General features: G+C 47.2%; 1 protein-coding gene across 3 annotated transcripts in view; it reads right to left on the minus strand.

Annotated features, from left to right (window-relative positions):
• CLK3 (CDC like kinase 3) overlaps nucleotides 1–15,406 on the minus strand; it is a 497,011-nt gene that overhangs the window by 181,165 nt on the left and 300,440 nt on the right. For all 3 annotated transcript variants that reach the window (XM_078685141.1, XM_078685140.1, XM_078685139.1), the window contains one exon: nucleotides 15,161–15,227. In XM_078685141.1, the coding sequence (XP_078541267.1) occupies nucleotides 15,161–15,227 (67 nt within the window). The remainder of the gene's footprint in view (nucleotides 1–15,160; nucleotides 15,228–15,406) is intronic.

The raw sequence follows: 15,406 nt of genomic DNA on the forward strand, positions 1-15,406 counted from the left end.
CTTCCTGATACTTTACGTGTAATTGGAAAGGACTATCTGCAGTTCCAAACATCCCTTCATCATCAGATTCCTCCAAGAAGGTTGAAGGAGGTAAAGGAGAGATTATTGTAGGATTTTGCAAAAATTGTCTAGTCGACGGATACATTGGTGCAAGCTGCAGGGAAGATGGACGCTTACGGCCGGGCGTGAAAAAAAAAAACATCTTCTTCGACGGTAAGGTTGTCTGCATCATCGACGAGGACATGATAGGATGGGATACAGCTGTTGTCGGTATCCGAGACGAGATTGTTGTCGTCTCTGTCGTACACATAGCCGTCGACGGAACCACCGTCGTCCACGAGGACGCCGCCGAAAAAGTTGAAGTCGTCATCGACGATGAGATAGTTGGTAGTACAGCACTCGTTGTCGCATGAAATGTCATCAAGACCGTTGTCGGCGATGGAGATTTCTTCGACGATGAAGGAGAAACTTGTTTTGAAGATGGCTTTCTCGATGACGAAGACACAGAAATTAATGCCGTCGGTAGTACAAGCTTTTTAGAGACCGATATTTCATAGAATATTTGTTTTTGTCTTTTTTAAGGCTATTTTCCTCAGTAGGAAATAGAAGCTTTCCTTTTTGTGAGGTACTTTCTTCCTCGGACGAGATTTCTTTGATGCCGCCTTCTTAGAAACCTCAGGAGAGTCCAGATATATTTCTCTCCTTTCAGGTGTTTCTTTAGATGTCAATGAGGTAGAGCTCTACTCATCCTCAGACAGAATATCAGATTTTGCCTCAAGTTTTTGAAGCCAAATTAGTAGTCTACCTTCCCTGTCCTTGAGGGTCTTAGTAGAAAAAGTTCTACATATCTTGCAATATTTTACCTTGTGTAGAGGGTAAAGGCAGTAGATGCAGCTCTTATGTGGATCTTCAGAATACAGCCTCTTTTTTCCACACAATTCACACGACCTGAAGAGACCCTTCTTGGAAGATTCAGACATGTTTGAAGAAATTGTGGTAAGAAACTTGAAGAAACCGAGAAAAACGGAGCAGAGCTCAGGGAGACTCCCTTTCACACGACGTGCAGTGGAAAATCTGAGGAACCTAGCCTCTCTAGTGATTGTTCTAGAGGGTGCAGTCGCCTGATGGGCGATTGGTTGGATTTGGTTCTTTTTTACAAAAGACGATAGACAGACCATTGCACTGATATTTTCATTGCATGGTAGCCTATGGTCATTTTATCTACTGCTTTTATATGTATACCGTGGGACTCCCACTGCGACGATGGGGATGATTCATGCATGTGAATCTATGAAAGATCCAATACTGGAGAACTACTTTTCTTCACGGAAACCTGGCTAAACCCTAAATCGGCATCGGACTTTGTCAAACCCATCCCCTTGGGATACAAGTTCACCAGGCAGGACATACTTCACAAGTCCGAAATGAAAATTGCAATCATCTTCAAGAACACCATCAGCTGCACCACCTCCAGAGACACATCACCCTGCAACTTGGGACACATCACCCTGCAACTTCAAACACCTGTCGTTAAAGCTCCACATCACAGCCAAATTCACTCTAAGTGGCACACTCCTATCTCAGATGACATGAACCGCAACCAACTTCACCAACACAATCACAGACTTTGTCACACCACTCGCCCTTGACACTAGCAACTACATTCTAATTGGAGACCTGAACTTCCACCTGGAAGACCACACCAACCCTAACTTAAAAACACTCAAAAACCTTGGAAGCCTGGGCATCACCCATTGTGGAAAGGAACCTATCCATATTGCTCGACACCTCCTGGGCCCTATTTTCACCTACTTCTGCAATATCCAAGTCGTAAAGAGCCCACACCAGTCTTTAGGTCCTGGACACAGCACGCTCTCATCTAGTTCAGCATTCCCTTCCAATGAACACACCCCACTGCCAGGCTAGCCTGCGGAAACTGAAGTAGCATCACTGACAGATTGACCATCAACAATTGGATCACCTCTTACGCCGTCTTACTGCCCCCACCCCATACAGCAATAAAACCTAGACCCCATGCCAGCTGGTATAAGCAGAAACTCACTAATAAAACACCATTGCAAACGACTAGAGAGAAAATAGGGACTAAGCCTGGACAATGCAGACTGTAATTGTAAATGCATTTATATAGGGCTTACTACCCATGACGAGGTGTTGAAGCGCTTTTTTGGTGAGTAGCACACTACGCTGGGGCCCAAAAAGGATTAGTGGTGAATTAGTAAAGGGAGATATGAAATACATTTGAGCGGTGGACATGTGAGTTTGTTATTTGGATTGAAAAGGGATAGAAGAGGGAAGGGCTTGCATTTATATAGAGCCTGCTACCCCTGATGAGGTGTTGAAGTGCTATTCTGCATGTAGCACGCTACACTAGAACCCAAACAGGAATTAGTGAGGAATTAGTATCGGGAAAAAATGAAATTAATTTGTACAGCGCACATGTTAGTTGCACTGAAAAGGATTGTGGAGGGATAGAAGAGGGAAGGATCTAGAAAGTGTTTTTTGGCACACATAGCAGTAGGAGGAGATTTGGGATGAGTAAAGGGTAGGTGTAGGGGGGAGAGTCCGGGGGAAGGGTTTACAAAAGCTTGTTTGGGAGATCTGAATAGTAAAAGATTTGAGATGATGCAAGGAGGGATAGAGCAGGGAAGAGTCTAGAAAGGATTATTTTTGAGGTCATAGTCGTAGAATTGGGATTGGGATGAGTTAGAGTGGAGGTAGAGGATATACTGAGAGAGGTATAGGGTAGTGCATTGGAGATGCTAAATTAGAAGTAAAGTAATAAATCTATAAATACATAAGTTCATGGAAGGTATATATGTATAAGGAAGGTAATGTATGTAGATGTAAGTTGTATTTAATAAACTCAGACTTTCAAGTGTTGCTATACTTTAAGTTAATTTATTTTAATAATAATTTGTTGGGGTAATTCAGTAGTGAACCAATTGTTTATAGTTACGATAGATAATAACTTATTGATGCAGTCACCTATATACATGTAAACATAGAATAATATAACCACAAGTAATATGTACATTTATTAAGCAGGACTAACAACAATCTATTATACACATTTATACAAAGCAATAAACATATGTAGGTACACATATATAGTCCAAATAAATGCTTATATACACAGTGATATGTTGTATATTTATGTTTGAATATGGTGGCTGTGTGGGGAAGAGACAAATCTTGCGTAGTATTCTGAAGATAAGGTACTTATCGTGTGTATCTTATATTTGGGGGTAAAGAGTTCATAGTTTGGCTGCTTGAACAAAGTAGGACGGGCCAACTATGTTTTTTTCTTGTATTATGGGATTGAGACAAGGTGCCGATCTGGAGCACTTTCAAATCCGCGTTGAGATGCTACCACCAAATGAGGAGCACTACCAAATGCACAGCTCTGGCAGACTGACATCGATTCTGGCACCAACAGAAGCAAAGAAATGTTTGCCGTTGTGAAAGATTTCACCACACCAACTGCTGCCTCCAAATCAATCACTCCTTTGCAGGACCTCGGCAACAATCTTTCTCAACTCTTGAGCAAAAGAATCGCTGCCAATTATAGCGACTTCAATCCGCAACTGGACTCAAGACACCCTGCAAAACACCTTCCGATCTTATCTAAAGAGCCAATACTAACTACATAGTCCGTCATCACCCAAGAAAAAACTGCCCCCACCGTAAAGTCCATTCATTCATGGGCCCAAATTGCACCCCTGCCCCCACCACACCTACTCCAGAGGACTGCAACCCATCAGCCCCATGATCACACCCATTCTGAATGCTCCCGTCTCTTTTGAAACATTCAGAGATGCTAGGAAAAACGTAAATATCCTCCCATTGCTGAAGAAACCCTCCACAGACCTTTCACTGCTTGCCAACTACATACTGAGCCCCCGCTACCATTAAAGGCCAAGGTTTTAGGGCAAAATCATCAACACACCTCACCGAATACTCAAACGACCACAAATCCCTGACACTACTCAGTCTTGTTTCAGAACCAACCACAAAATGAAAACTGCCCCATTGCCACCACATTTGACATCTGTATCCCTCTGGAAGGAGGAGAGACTGCGGCCCTCATTCTCCTAGACCTCTCCACAGCGTTGGACACTGTCTCCCACCCCATGCTCATCCAATGCCTACACAACATCAGAATCCAGGGACACTCACTCAGATTGATCTGCTCATTCCTGACTGGAAGGATGTGTAGGAAGGTGGATACCGGACTATGGTTACCCCAGATTTTTTGCCTTGTTTTTAGCTGGTTTTCGACTTAGTTGGCCTGGGATCCCGCTAATCAGGGCCCCAGGCTATCTGCTCTCTCTATAAAATGGGACTCCATGTACTTTAGGTACATCACCAATTGGGAATTGGGTCACTCTTGTGAGTGCCTGTACAGTGTACCATAGGTACCCAGGGCATAGGTGCACCCAAGGCCTACCAGGGGCTGCAGCATGTATTATGCCACCCCTGGCTGGCCATCCAAACTGACACAACTGGCTGATCACTCAGCTGCGGCAAGGTCTTGTAATAACCCCTTGCTTAGGTATAGTATTCCTATACCTACCCTTATATATAGACACATATGCACCTATAAATCACTCCTATGGCAGGCCTTAACAATTCTGAAGGCAGAGTGCTTGGTTTTATGTGAGATGAGGCTCTAGCATGAGCTGAGCCTGTCTGCCGCTTTCGGAACCATGTCCTTATAGCTGTTCTATGATATAGCCATACCATATATTCTTAAGTGCATTATAATCCTCGCGGTTGACTGCCAACTTTGGTTTGGCTTTATCAAAATATGTCATGCAAGGTGTCATACGCTTTGGAATACTACCCCCTCGCCAGTTCTGGCGACGGGGGTAGCATTCCACCCTTCTAGAGGGATTAGACATGTTGTTCCTACTAATCCCGGTTAAAGTTCACCAGAGTCTCGGCATCACAAAATGGATGCTGCTGCCACAGACACAAGTCTGACCTGCTGCTGGGAGTCCTTCCAGCGAGGGAGGCTTGGACAATAGGTTTCCTGTCTTGGGAGGTGCTAGCACCACCCCTGACAGGCCATAGTGTATTGGAGCAGGGAGGGCTGAATGAAATGAGACACTGCATGGGGCACACAAGGTGTCCCATGCATAGTCCAGTTCAAACCGGTGCTGGGGCACTCCAGCCCCAGCTCTGGCGCGAAACTGGACAAAGGGAAAGTGGTGTGACCACCCCTTCCCTGGTCCCACCCATAGGAGGGACCTAGCGGGTAATCCAGCCCCTAAATTTGGTATATAGGTTGGAGCTGAGTCTCAAGACTTGAGATTTATCTTGACTGAAACTTGAAACACTGGACCTTCGACGTTCTACTTTAAGATAGAAGAATGAAGAATCTCCCTTGTGGTCAAGGAGTGACCACCCTGTGTAAGCAGGCACCATCAAGCGATCAACGGTTTGCTTTGTCGACGCTCCCGCCAGAGCCCAAGCACAGAGCCTGACAAGACCCGGACTTCCAGACTTCCAACAGCCCGATCCACAGTCACAGCAGAGCTGAGACCCGTGGAGGCGACGAGAGACGTGGGACCGGCCATCTTGGGAAGCCAGCAAATTGCTTTCCGTGCAACTTCTGAGGCACCCTCGACGCGTCTGTCCGGTCACTTGCCCGTTGGCTAGTGGCCTCTGTGACGATGAACCCTTTGATTTACACCGCTGGTCTGGTTGCTCCAGACTGGCCCCTGCTTCCCTGAAAAGGAGAAGCCCATCAGACCTTGCTGGTCTGATCCAGAAGCCAGCTTCGATTCCTGCGTGGGTTGCCTTTGCCAAGGCTTGTTGACTCCAATCCGGAAGCCGACACAGCCAACAGCGAGAGCCTTCGTGGGACAGTCCGTATCCAGCTCCTGGTAGTCGTCGACACCTCCTGGTCCACGTGGTTGCAGAGACAAGCTTCACGACATCACCTGATTGCTTTGCGACATCGCCTGGTTCCTTCCTGGTCACTGGCTCCTTCCTGGTTCCTTCCCCCCACTGCAAGTAAAGAGAGTCTCCACCAAGAGTTCGAACCCCTGGTATGACGGCAGACTCAACGAAGACAGGCGAGCTATGCGATCGGCAGAGCGCACTTGGAGATCTGATCCCTCATCACTACATCGCAAAAAGCTTAAGAACAAGAGAAATGCCTACTTTAGGAAAATTAAGCGTGCGAAATCGGACTTCTTTCGCCTCCAGCTTGACCAAGCGAAAAACCGACCAAGAAAATTGTTCGAACTAGTCAAAAGTCAAACAAAGCCGCAACCCTTACAACCAAACAACCCAACAAGCGATATCCCACACAGTGAAGACTTTTCCACCTTCTTCAAGCTAAAGACCGACAACATAAGAAATGATCTCCTCATTGATGTAAGCCAACACCCTGTGCACATCAGAATGTCTAACGCTCAGCCAAAAAACAGCGCATCGTGGGCTTCCTTTGACATCTACTCAGAAGATGCAATACTCAAACTGCTCGGTACCCTGAAGCCCTCTAATCACCTCACAGACCCCCTGCCTGCTAACGCGGTAAAAGACTTCACCACCATGCTCCTCCCACTCTGGACTAAAATCATTAACAGCTCCCTTCAACAAGGTCTCATCCCAGACTCACTCAAGGTGGGGCAAGTCACGCCCATACTCAAGAAACCCACAGCTGACCCGTCTGACCTAAACAATTACCGTCCCATCACAAACATCCCCACCTTGGCCAAACTGCTGGAAAAATGTGTACAGCTTCAACTAACAAAACACATTGACAAGTTCGATCTCCTCAACCCCATCAATCAGGCTTCCGAGCGAAACACAGCACGGAAACGGCCATGACTCACATAATTGATGACGCCCACCAAATCCTTGATCGCAATGATTCATGCCTCCTCAACCTTTCCTCAGCTTTTGACACGGTCAAACATGAGAACCTCCTTGAGCTGCTAAACACTAGAATGGGTTTATCCGGGACTGTTCTCAAATGGTTCACTTCCTTCCTACATAACCGGTCTCAGAAGTTCAAGATCAACAATGTGTTGTCCTCGCCTGTGCCAGTCGACTTAGGCGTTCCACAAGGATCCTCCCTTTCACCCACACTGTTCAACCTCATCATGGAACCACTTGCCTCCTTGCTCCAAGCATCCAATGTACACTTCCATATGTATGCCGATGACACTCAACTCTACCTAAAGGTACAATCCCCGGATGATATCAAACTCCTGAACTACACTCTCACAAAGACCCAATCGTGGTTGGCCGACAACCACCTCAAACTAAATGCTCTGAAAACTGAGTTCCTTTTGATAGCACCCCCTGCGAAATGTACCACCATCCAACTCTGGCTCAACCACTTAACAGCTCTCAATGTCCGGCCCACCATCGTGGACTCCGCGAAATCCTTAGGTATCACACTTGACGCAAAGCTCAACATGCAACAGCACATTAGCAGAGCAACGAAAGGAGCTAATTTCCAAATCAATACATTGAGAAAGTTGAAACCCTTCCTTCCAGCCAAAGACTTCCAAAATGCAGTTCAAGCCCTAGTCATCCCCCGCATTGACTATGGAATTGTGACCCTCAGTGGTCTCCCTTTAGCAACAACTGCACCCCTAAGAGCCTCCTTGAACGCTGCCGCGAGACTCATTACGGGCTCAAGAAAACACTCTCATATAACCCCTGACTTGAAATTGCTGAAATGGCTGCCCTTTGAAGCCAGGATACAACTGAAAATTGCTTTGATGACACACGCGGCTGTACACCACAATGCACCTAACTACCTCACTCAAATGCTAACTATATCAGGAGGGTCGAGATCCAATAGAAGTTCAAAAAATTTACTCTTGAAACCTCGCAGATTCCGGAAGGAAAAAACATACAAACGCTCCTTCTCAGGAATGGCGCCGAGGATCTGGAACGCACTCCCTCCCGAAACCAGGCTTATCTCCTCCACGGCCTTCTTTAAGAAAGAGGTGAAAGCCATCCTCATGGCTAAGTTCACCTGAACTTTATTGTCTGTTCCTCAGTGACTTTCGTGCCGCTTGGGTACTACAGGTTTCTTGTTGGTCTAATGTCAAATAATGTCATATTTTGCATGATCTAGATTTGTTTTCTCCTCTTGTTTGCCACAATTACATGATGGTCAGTCGATCCTTTTATGCTACTCACTAAATATCTATTATTAGACTATTCATGTTAGCCTACTGTATATCGAGGCCCCTTCCCCTTGCTCCCTGTAACTTTCAGATACTTATAGCATAAGTTCTCCTGATTTTTATCGTAGTTGTATGTAAGACTCAGTATCGTCTTTTATTTTCGCTTATCTGATTGTTTATTGACATTCTATTAGAACATGACTGCTATCCGATCATGCTACTGAAGTTTATATTGCACCCAATATTATGTCGCGTCACCCTCATGCTATCGTCACCCCCTGTTTCTGTGAAGCGCTCTGATATCTGTAAAGATCTTGTTCGCGCTATATAAAACTCTGCATAAATAAATAAATAAATAAATACTGGCTAGTGACCCAGACTATGTCCCCTCTGCTTTCAGGTACTCTTCCCTCCTGGTCACCTGCAGCATCTTTCTTCAAGGCTCCATAGGAATCAGCGACAAAACCAGACACACTTTGACACCTATGCACCCGCTTCCTGTGGGTGAGGTAACGAGAATACTTCGGTGCTCCTGTGGGTATTTACTATCCGAGTGTCTAACTTTCAAGTAGCTTTCTCCTTGTGCATCCGGAAGTGACCTAAAAGAACTAGTTTCCAATTCTTTCGTTCCCATTCTAACTCTATGGTAACTCGCGTGTGTGTAAAGACACTGCACGCGCATCCCGTGGGCCTCCTGCTCCCTATTCTTTGGTAGTACAGCGTAGCTCCAGCGATTCTCCAGGCCCTAGGCCTATCCTTTGTTCGTGACGCGGTTCTTATACCACTATTTTAGTATATGGTTCGAAGTGCCCCTAGGGCATTACTGTATTTTGTGCAACTTATTGTATGTTAAGTATCTTGTTATGTGCTTGTGCCTCTGACCTCAAAGAGTTCAGAGGATTAATTTAGTAATAGGTTATATATATATATAAAATATATATGTATTTGTGTGGTGTCCTTTCATTTGGGATTAAAGGGATTGCATATGGTAAAACACCTGGCTTCACATGCCCTCTTGAGTTTAGCCTAAGACTGCTTTGTCCATGCTACCACTAGGATAACTGGTCTATAAGGTTGACTTTACAACCATCACCATAAGGGTTGTTTGGACTGGTGCAAGGTGCTCACTAGAATAGTGATCATATACCAGGCCAACTTCTCACAGGATGCAGTCAGCATGGCACCATATAATAACTCTGAGGCCGCAAACTCATCTGCGGAGTTCTGCAAGGATCCCCTCTGAGCCCAGCACTCTTAAACGCATGCAGAATTGTCCGCTTTAGGGAGCTGGGTACTTGTTGCAGTACCCCTCCACTTTTTGCCTGGTATTTGATGCAACTTTGACTAAAGTGTACTGGGGTCCTGCTAACCAGTTCCCCAGTACCAATTTTCTTTTCCTAAAACTGTAAAATAATTTTCCCATTGGCAAAACATTTAGCACCCTCTGTAAGAACCCTAGTAAATGCTACCACTGGTGCCTAGGGCCTGAGGTACTAAAGAGAGTCCCTAAGGGCAGAAGCACAAATTGTGACACCTCACCTAGCACATGCAAAGCTGCCATGCCAGTCTGCGTGTGAAACCTGTGTGTCCTCCCACAGATGGCCTGCTGATTAGACTCCCCAGGCCCGTAAACTACAAAGAGGTGCGCCTTTGGAATGAGTCTGGCTCCCCTCACAGGAGAGGAAGCCACCCCCTTTCTCCAGGCCCCCCTTAGCACTTGTACAGGCACACAAATTAACTAGCCAGGTGTGCGTGCCACATCCAGGCTAGTACCACCCCAAACATGGCTTACATGGAGGTGTACACGATTTTTCAGAAGTAGCCATCTTTGTGATGGCATACTTAGCAATTCTGGGACAGGCTTATTGCCACTTCCCAAAGGAAGTGATCATATAGAAGGCGTAGGGACCCCAAGGGTCAGGAACCACTGAGTAGCCACACTCACCTAACACCATTAACACCCCTAATTTCAGTATTTAGCGCAGTCCCTGGCACCAGAGAAGCAGATCCTGATGACCTAAGAAGAGAGAGGACAAAGGAGAGCCGCTAAAGCAGAGAGGAGAGAAGAAGAAGCTGACCGGGTACCAACCCTGCAGGCCTATCTGCATATCTCATTGAAAACTGCACTTAAGTCGACTCGTCCTGCAGCTGTTGACTCCAAAACCTTGGGAGGACTGCCTTCGATAAAGATCCAAGACCTCTTGTGAACAGTGGACTTGTTCACTGCATCCTTGCAGGAACTCAGAGGCAAAGACACGGAGGCCTCCGGCATCACCAAAACAAGACACCTGAAGCAGCCACTGCACTTGTCGTTCCCGGCCCGAGTTGAAGTGGGCCAACAGTGTCGCACAGTCTTCCAGAGCTCAAGTTCATCGTGGTTTCACCCCACGTGGAAGCCCAAAGGCCACCTGCAGCTTCTGCACATCGGCCCCCTCAACCACAACTGCTCCCAGTAAGACAATCTGACACCTAAAGTCACCTACCATTGCATTGCCCTCCGGTCGTGGAGAAGAGGACCCAAGTGTCCCTACATCTGGAGCATCACAAAACCTGAGACCCTATTGGTTCAACCCGACTGGCCTTCCAGCCTGTCTCTGCAGCCTCTTTTAGCAGTGACCGATCTCCATAGAAACCTATTGGACTCCTGACTCTGTTTTGCACCCTGCCACCTCATGCAGGTGGTGTACTGCTGGCGTTGCCCTGGACCTTACCAACCACTCACCTTAACTCCTGGAGATTGGTCCTGTAACTCGATGTACTGTATCTGTTTCCAGAACTTTTTCTTTGTTAGATAGGATAACACTGCAGAACTCAAAAAATTGCAAATAAAAAATATTTTATAAAAAATTATTTATATTTAAAAAAGTACTAACCTGAACGATTTTTCTCTGATGCCTAAACATATATATAGATAATTGCTATTTTTAGAAGTTGGCGTGGATCGCCTTCTTGAGTCGTGTATATCATGTATTCATCATTGTGTGTATTTCCAATGTCTTGAACTCCTCTATGCCTTAGGCTGCTCGACCACACTACCCACTAACAGAGCACTTTGGGATAGCATAACAAGCCCATGTCCACTCATAAGGGAACCCCTAAACTCTATACAAGGAATATCAGCTTTTTGATTTATCACATAACGCCAGCTTCCTACATATGCTCTCACAATAACAACGTACTCTTCAACACACAGCTCATTCTCTCCCTCACGGACAGGATGCCCAGTACCTAAATCAAGTTCAATACCTGAATGACTGAAATCGAGCACTGGATGAAGACCAACTGTCTGAAGCTGAACACAGACTACCATAGTTGTGATCTTGGAGAAAAGCACTTCAATGTGGGACTCCACCTAGTGGCCAACAGAGCCAAGACCAATACCCACCCCCCACCACGTACATCAAGAACCTTGGGATCACCATTGACAGCAAACTCAACATGACTGCACAAGTCAACGCCGTCTCCGCCCCATGCTTCCATACCCTGAAAATGCGGAGAAAGAATTTCAAATGGCTCCCAATTAGAACATGGGAAATTATCACGCACAGCCTTGTTACAAGGAAGCTGGACAATGGGAACACCTATGCCAGGACAGGGTTCGAAAAATCCAAAAAATGGTACTAGTCCTTTGTGAGCAATAAAAATGCCTCTAAATCTTTATCATCTTGTCACATTTGCTCAGTTTTCACAGACAGAGGACAAAAGTTGGTTTGTTTTCCTACTCGCCAGAAAGGGTGAGTAGGACCTAAAAACAGCTCGACCTTGTTACATTTAGCTTGACTATGCGAGTGGTCGAGTGGAATTTGAGCCCTGCAGGATCAACAAACTCACTCACCTGAAGGTTGCAGACCATTCAGAACATGGGGGACAGAATTACTCTCAGCCCTCCCACCCCAACACCTGAAGGAGCTCCACTGAATCCCAATACCCAAGAAAGCACAATTCAAACTACGCACCCACGCTTTCAAGGCACTACATAAACATCGGCCCACCAAACCTCAATAAATGCATCTGCTTTCACAAACCTTCCAGACACCTCCGTTTGTCTGGAATCCTACTTGCACACATCCCACGCATACGGAAAACAAGAACTGGTGGTTAAGCCTTCTCCTACATTGCTCCTAAAGTGATGAAACACCTGCAGCTACACATAAGAGCCTACTCCTCATTTCTTGAATTCTGCAAGAAGCTGAAGACGTGGCTTTTCCAGTAGTCCCCCTAGGCCATGGGAATGGCTAAATTCACACCGGCTCAGCGCCAGGATACCATCCAGGGCACTCTACAAATCTGCATAACATTACTGCTCCCACAAACAAAGCAGAATTTGACAAACAGCTGTAGAGTAAAAAAGTTCAACTGTAGGATGTAATATAGAAATACAGTTGACATCAAATGAAACAAGCATTTACAATGCAATGGTCTCGGCATCATTCAAGGTAGAGCTATTGGCATTGCTCATGACATTTTTTATTTTTTTTAAAATCATAAATAAATGGCATTGCCATTTACATTGCCAATAGCTTAATCGTTAAATAAATGGCATTGTCATTTACAATTTCAATAGCAAAATCGCTCGCAAATGCATGACCTATTGCATTTACACCCACACAGAGCCACACACACAAAGCCACCCACACATACAGAGCCACCCACACAGAGCCATTCACAAAGAGCACCCTACATAGAGCCACCCTCACAAAGACAGAGCCACCCACACATAGAGCCACCTACAAAAAAAGCTATCCACAGAGCCCCCCCACACACAGATCCCCCCCCACACACACACACACACACACAGAGGCCCCCCCACACACAGAGCCCCCCCCACACACACACAGAGCCCCCCCACACACAGAGCCCCCCCCACACACACACAGAGCCCCCCCCACACACACACAGAGCCCCCCCCACACACACACAGAGCCCCCCCACACATACACAGAGCTCCCCCCATACATACACAGAGCCCCCCACACATACACAGAGCTCCACACACACACACAGAGCCCCCCCCCCCACACACACACACAGAGCCCCCCCACACACACACACAGAGCCCCCCACACACACACACACAGAGCCCCCCCCACACACACACACACACAGAGCCCCCCCCACACACACAGAGCCCCCCCACACACACACAGCCCCCCCCCCACACACACAGCCCCCCCACACACACACACAGCCCCCCCACACACAGAGCCCCCCCCACACACACAGAGCCCCCCCCACACACACACACAGAGCCCCCCCCACACACACACACACACAGAGCCCCCCCACACACACAGAGCCCCCCCCACACACACAGAGCCCCCCCCCACACACACAGAGCGCCCCACACACACACAGAGCGCCCCACACACAGAGCGCCCCACACACAGAGCGCCCCACACACACACAGAGCGCCACACACACACACACAGAGAGCGCCACACACACACACACAGAGCGCCACACACACACACACAGAGCGCCACACACACACACACACAGAGCGCCCCACACACACACACACAGAGCGCCCCACACACACACACACAGAGCGCCCCACACACACACACACAGAGCGCCCCACACACACACACACAGAGCGCCCCACACACACACACAGAGCGCCCCACACACACACACAGCGCCCCACACACACACACAGAGCGCCCCACACACACACACAGAGCGCCCCACACACACACACACACAGAGCGCCCCACACACACACACAGAGCGCCCCACACACACACACCCAGAGCCCCACACACACCCAGAGCCCCACACACACACACCCAGAGCCCCACACACACACACCCAGAGCCCCACACACACACACCCAGAGCCCCACACACACACACCCAGAGCCCCACACACACACACCCAGAGCCCCACACACACACACCCAGAGCCCCACACACACACACCCAGAGCCCCACACACACACACCCAGAGCCCCACACACACACACCCAGAGCCCCACACACACACACCCAGAGCCCCACACACACACACCCAGAGCCCCACACACACACACCCAGAGCCCCACACACACACACCCAGAGCCCCACACACACACACCCAGAGCCCCACACACACACACCCAGAGCCCCACACACACACACCCAGAGCCCCACACACACACACCCAGAGCCCCACACACACACACCCAGAGCCCCACATTTAAGAGTTACTAAGAAAGAGGAATTTCAAAGCTTCACAGAGCAGGAAGGGAAGGCATCTTGAGATGGGGTATTGATGCTGTCACTAGTCCCCATTGCATCACTAACGCAAGTTCAAAGCTGTATTTCTGTATAATGCTCTGTAAATTAACAAAATACTAAGGAGGTACGCTAGATCTGACAAAGAAATGAGTAATATGCAAGTTACAGGTTACACATTACTACTCTGAAAATCAAATACTCATTCTTTTTTAGGTTGGCAAAATGAACTGCGTGGAGCTGTAAAACAAGGATTCCTTTACTGCAGCATGTTGAGGCAAAGGCGATGACCCTTCCAAGCTTGAAATTTTAAGAGCAGACTCAATCACTTTGTTTTCCAAACTTGCACCATCGCAGCCCTGGTACAAGAGATACAACTTGTTTACGTCTACAGTGGGCAAAGCAAGTGTTTAAATTGTAAAGGATAAAAGTGCAGGGGCCTAAAATGCTTCTTAGGAGCCTAGAGTTGACACTATCGAATACCAAGCATGTCTAATCGCGATTCCATCTCATGCATCTTTATTCCCCCATCTGACACATTCTCTCTATTCATCTCACTCTCTGAGGTTCTTTCATCCTTGCAATCTCCCTTTGTCACTATTTTCCTATTATTCATTTGTTCCTCCTTTTACCTTTGTTGCCCTTTTCTCTCCCTTGCTATGGGACAAAGAGCGATGATGAAAGATAAGTCAACAATCACTAAATAGGAGTGCTGGTATCCTTCAGCCTCAACTATTGGCACAAGGAGAGCACCAAGCAAAACCTTACCTGTTATGATCCAAGCACTCCACCACTTTGCCAAAGGTGCCTTCTCCCAAGCCTCCAACAATCTCATCTGCAACACAGAAGGGCAAAGTGCATGAGAATAGGGGGAATTTTGAGAGGGGCCAGGTGACCCCGAGTTTCACAACATATATGGTTTTTTTTTTTTTTTTTTTTTTTAAAGGTGGTAGGATGGACATATGGCTACACTTTACACAGAAAGTTCTATGGCGTGTCTCAGGCAATTACTGA

Source organism: Lissotriton helveticus, chromosome 3_2 (genome assembly GCF_964261635.1).
Source record: "Lissotriton helveticus chromosome 3_2, aLisHel1.1, whole genome shotgun sequence".
In the NCBI taxonomy this organism is placed as follows: domain Eukaryota; kingdom Metazoa; phylum Chordata; class Amphibia; order Caudata; family Salamandridae; genus Lissotriton; species Lissotriton helveticus.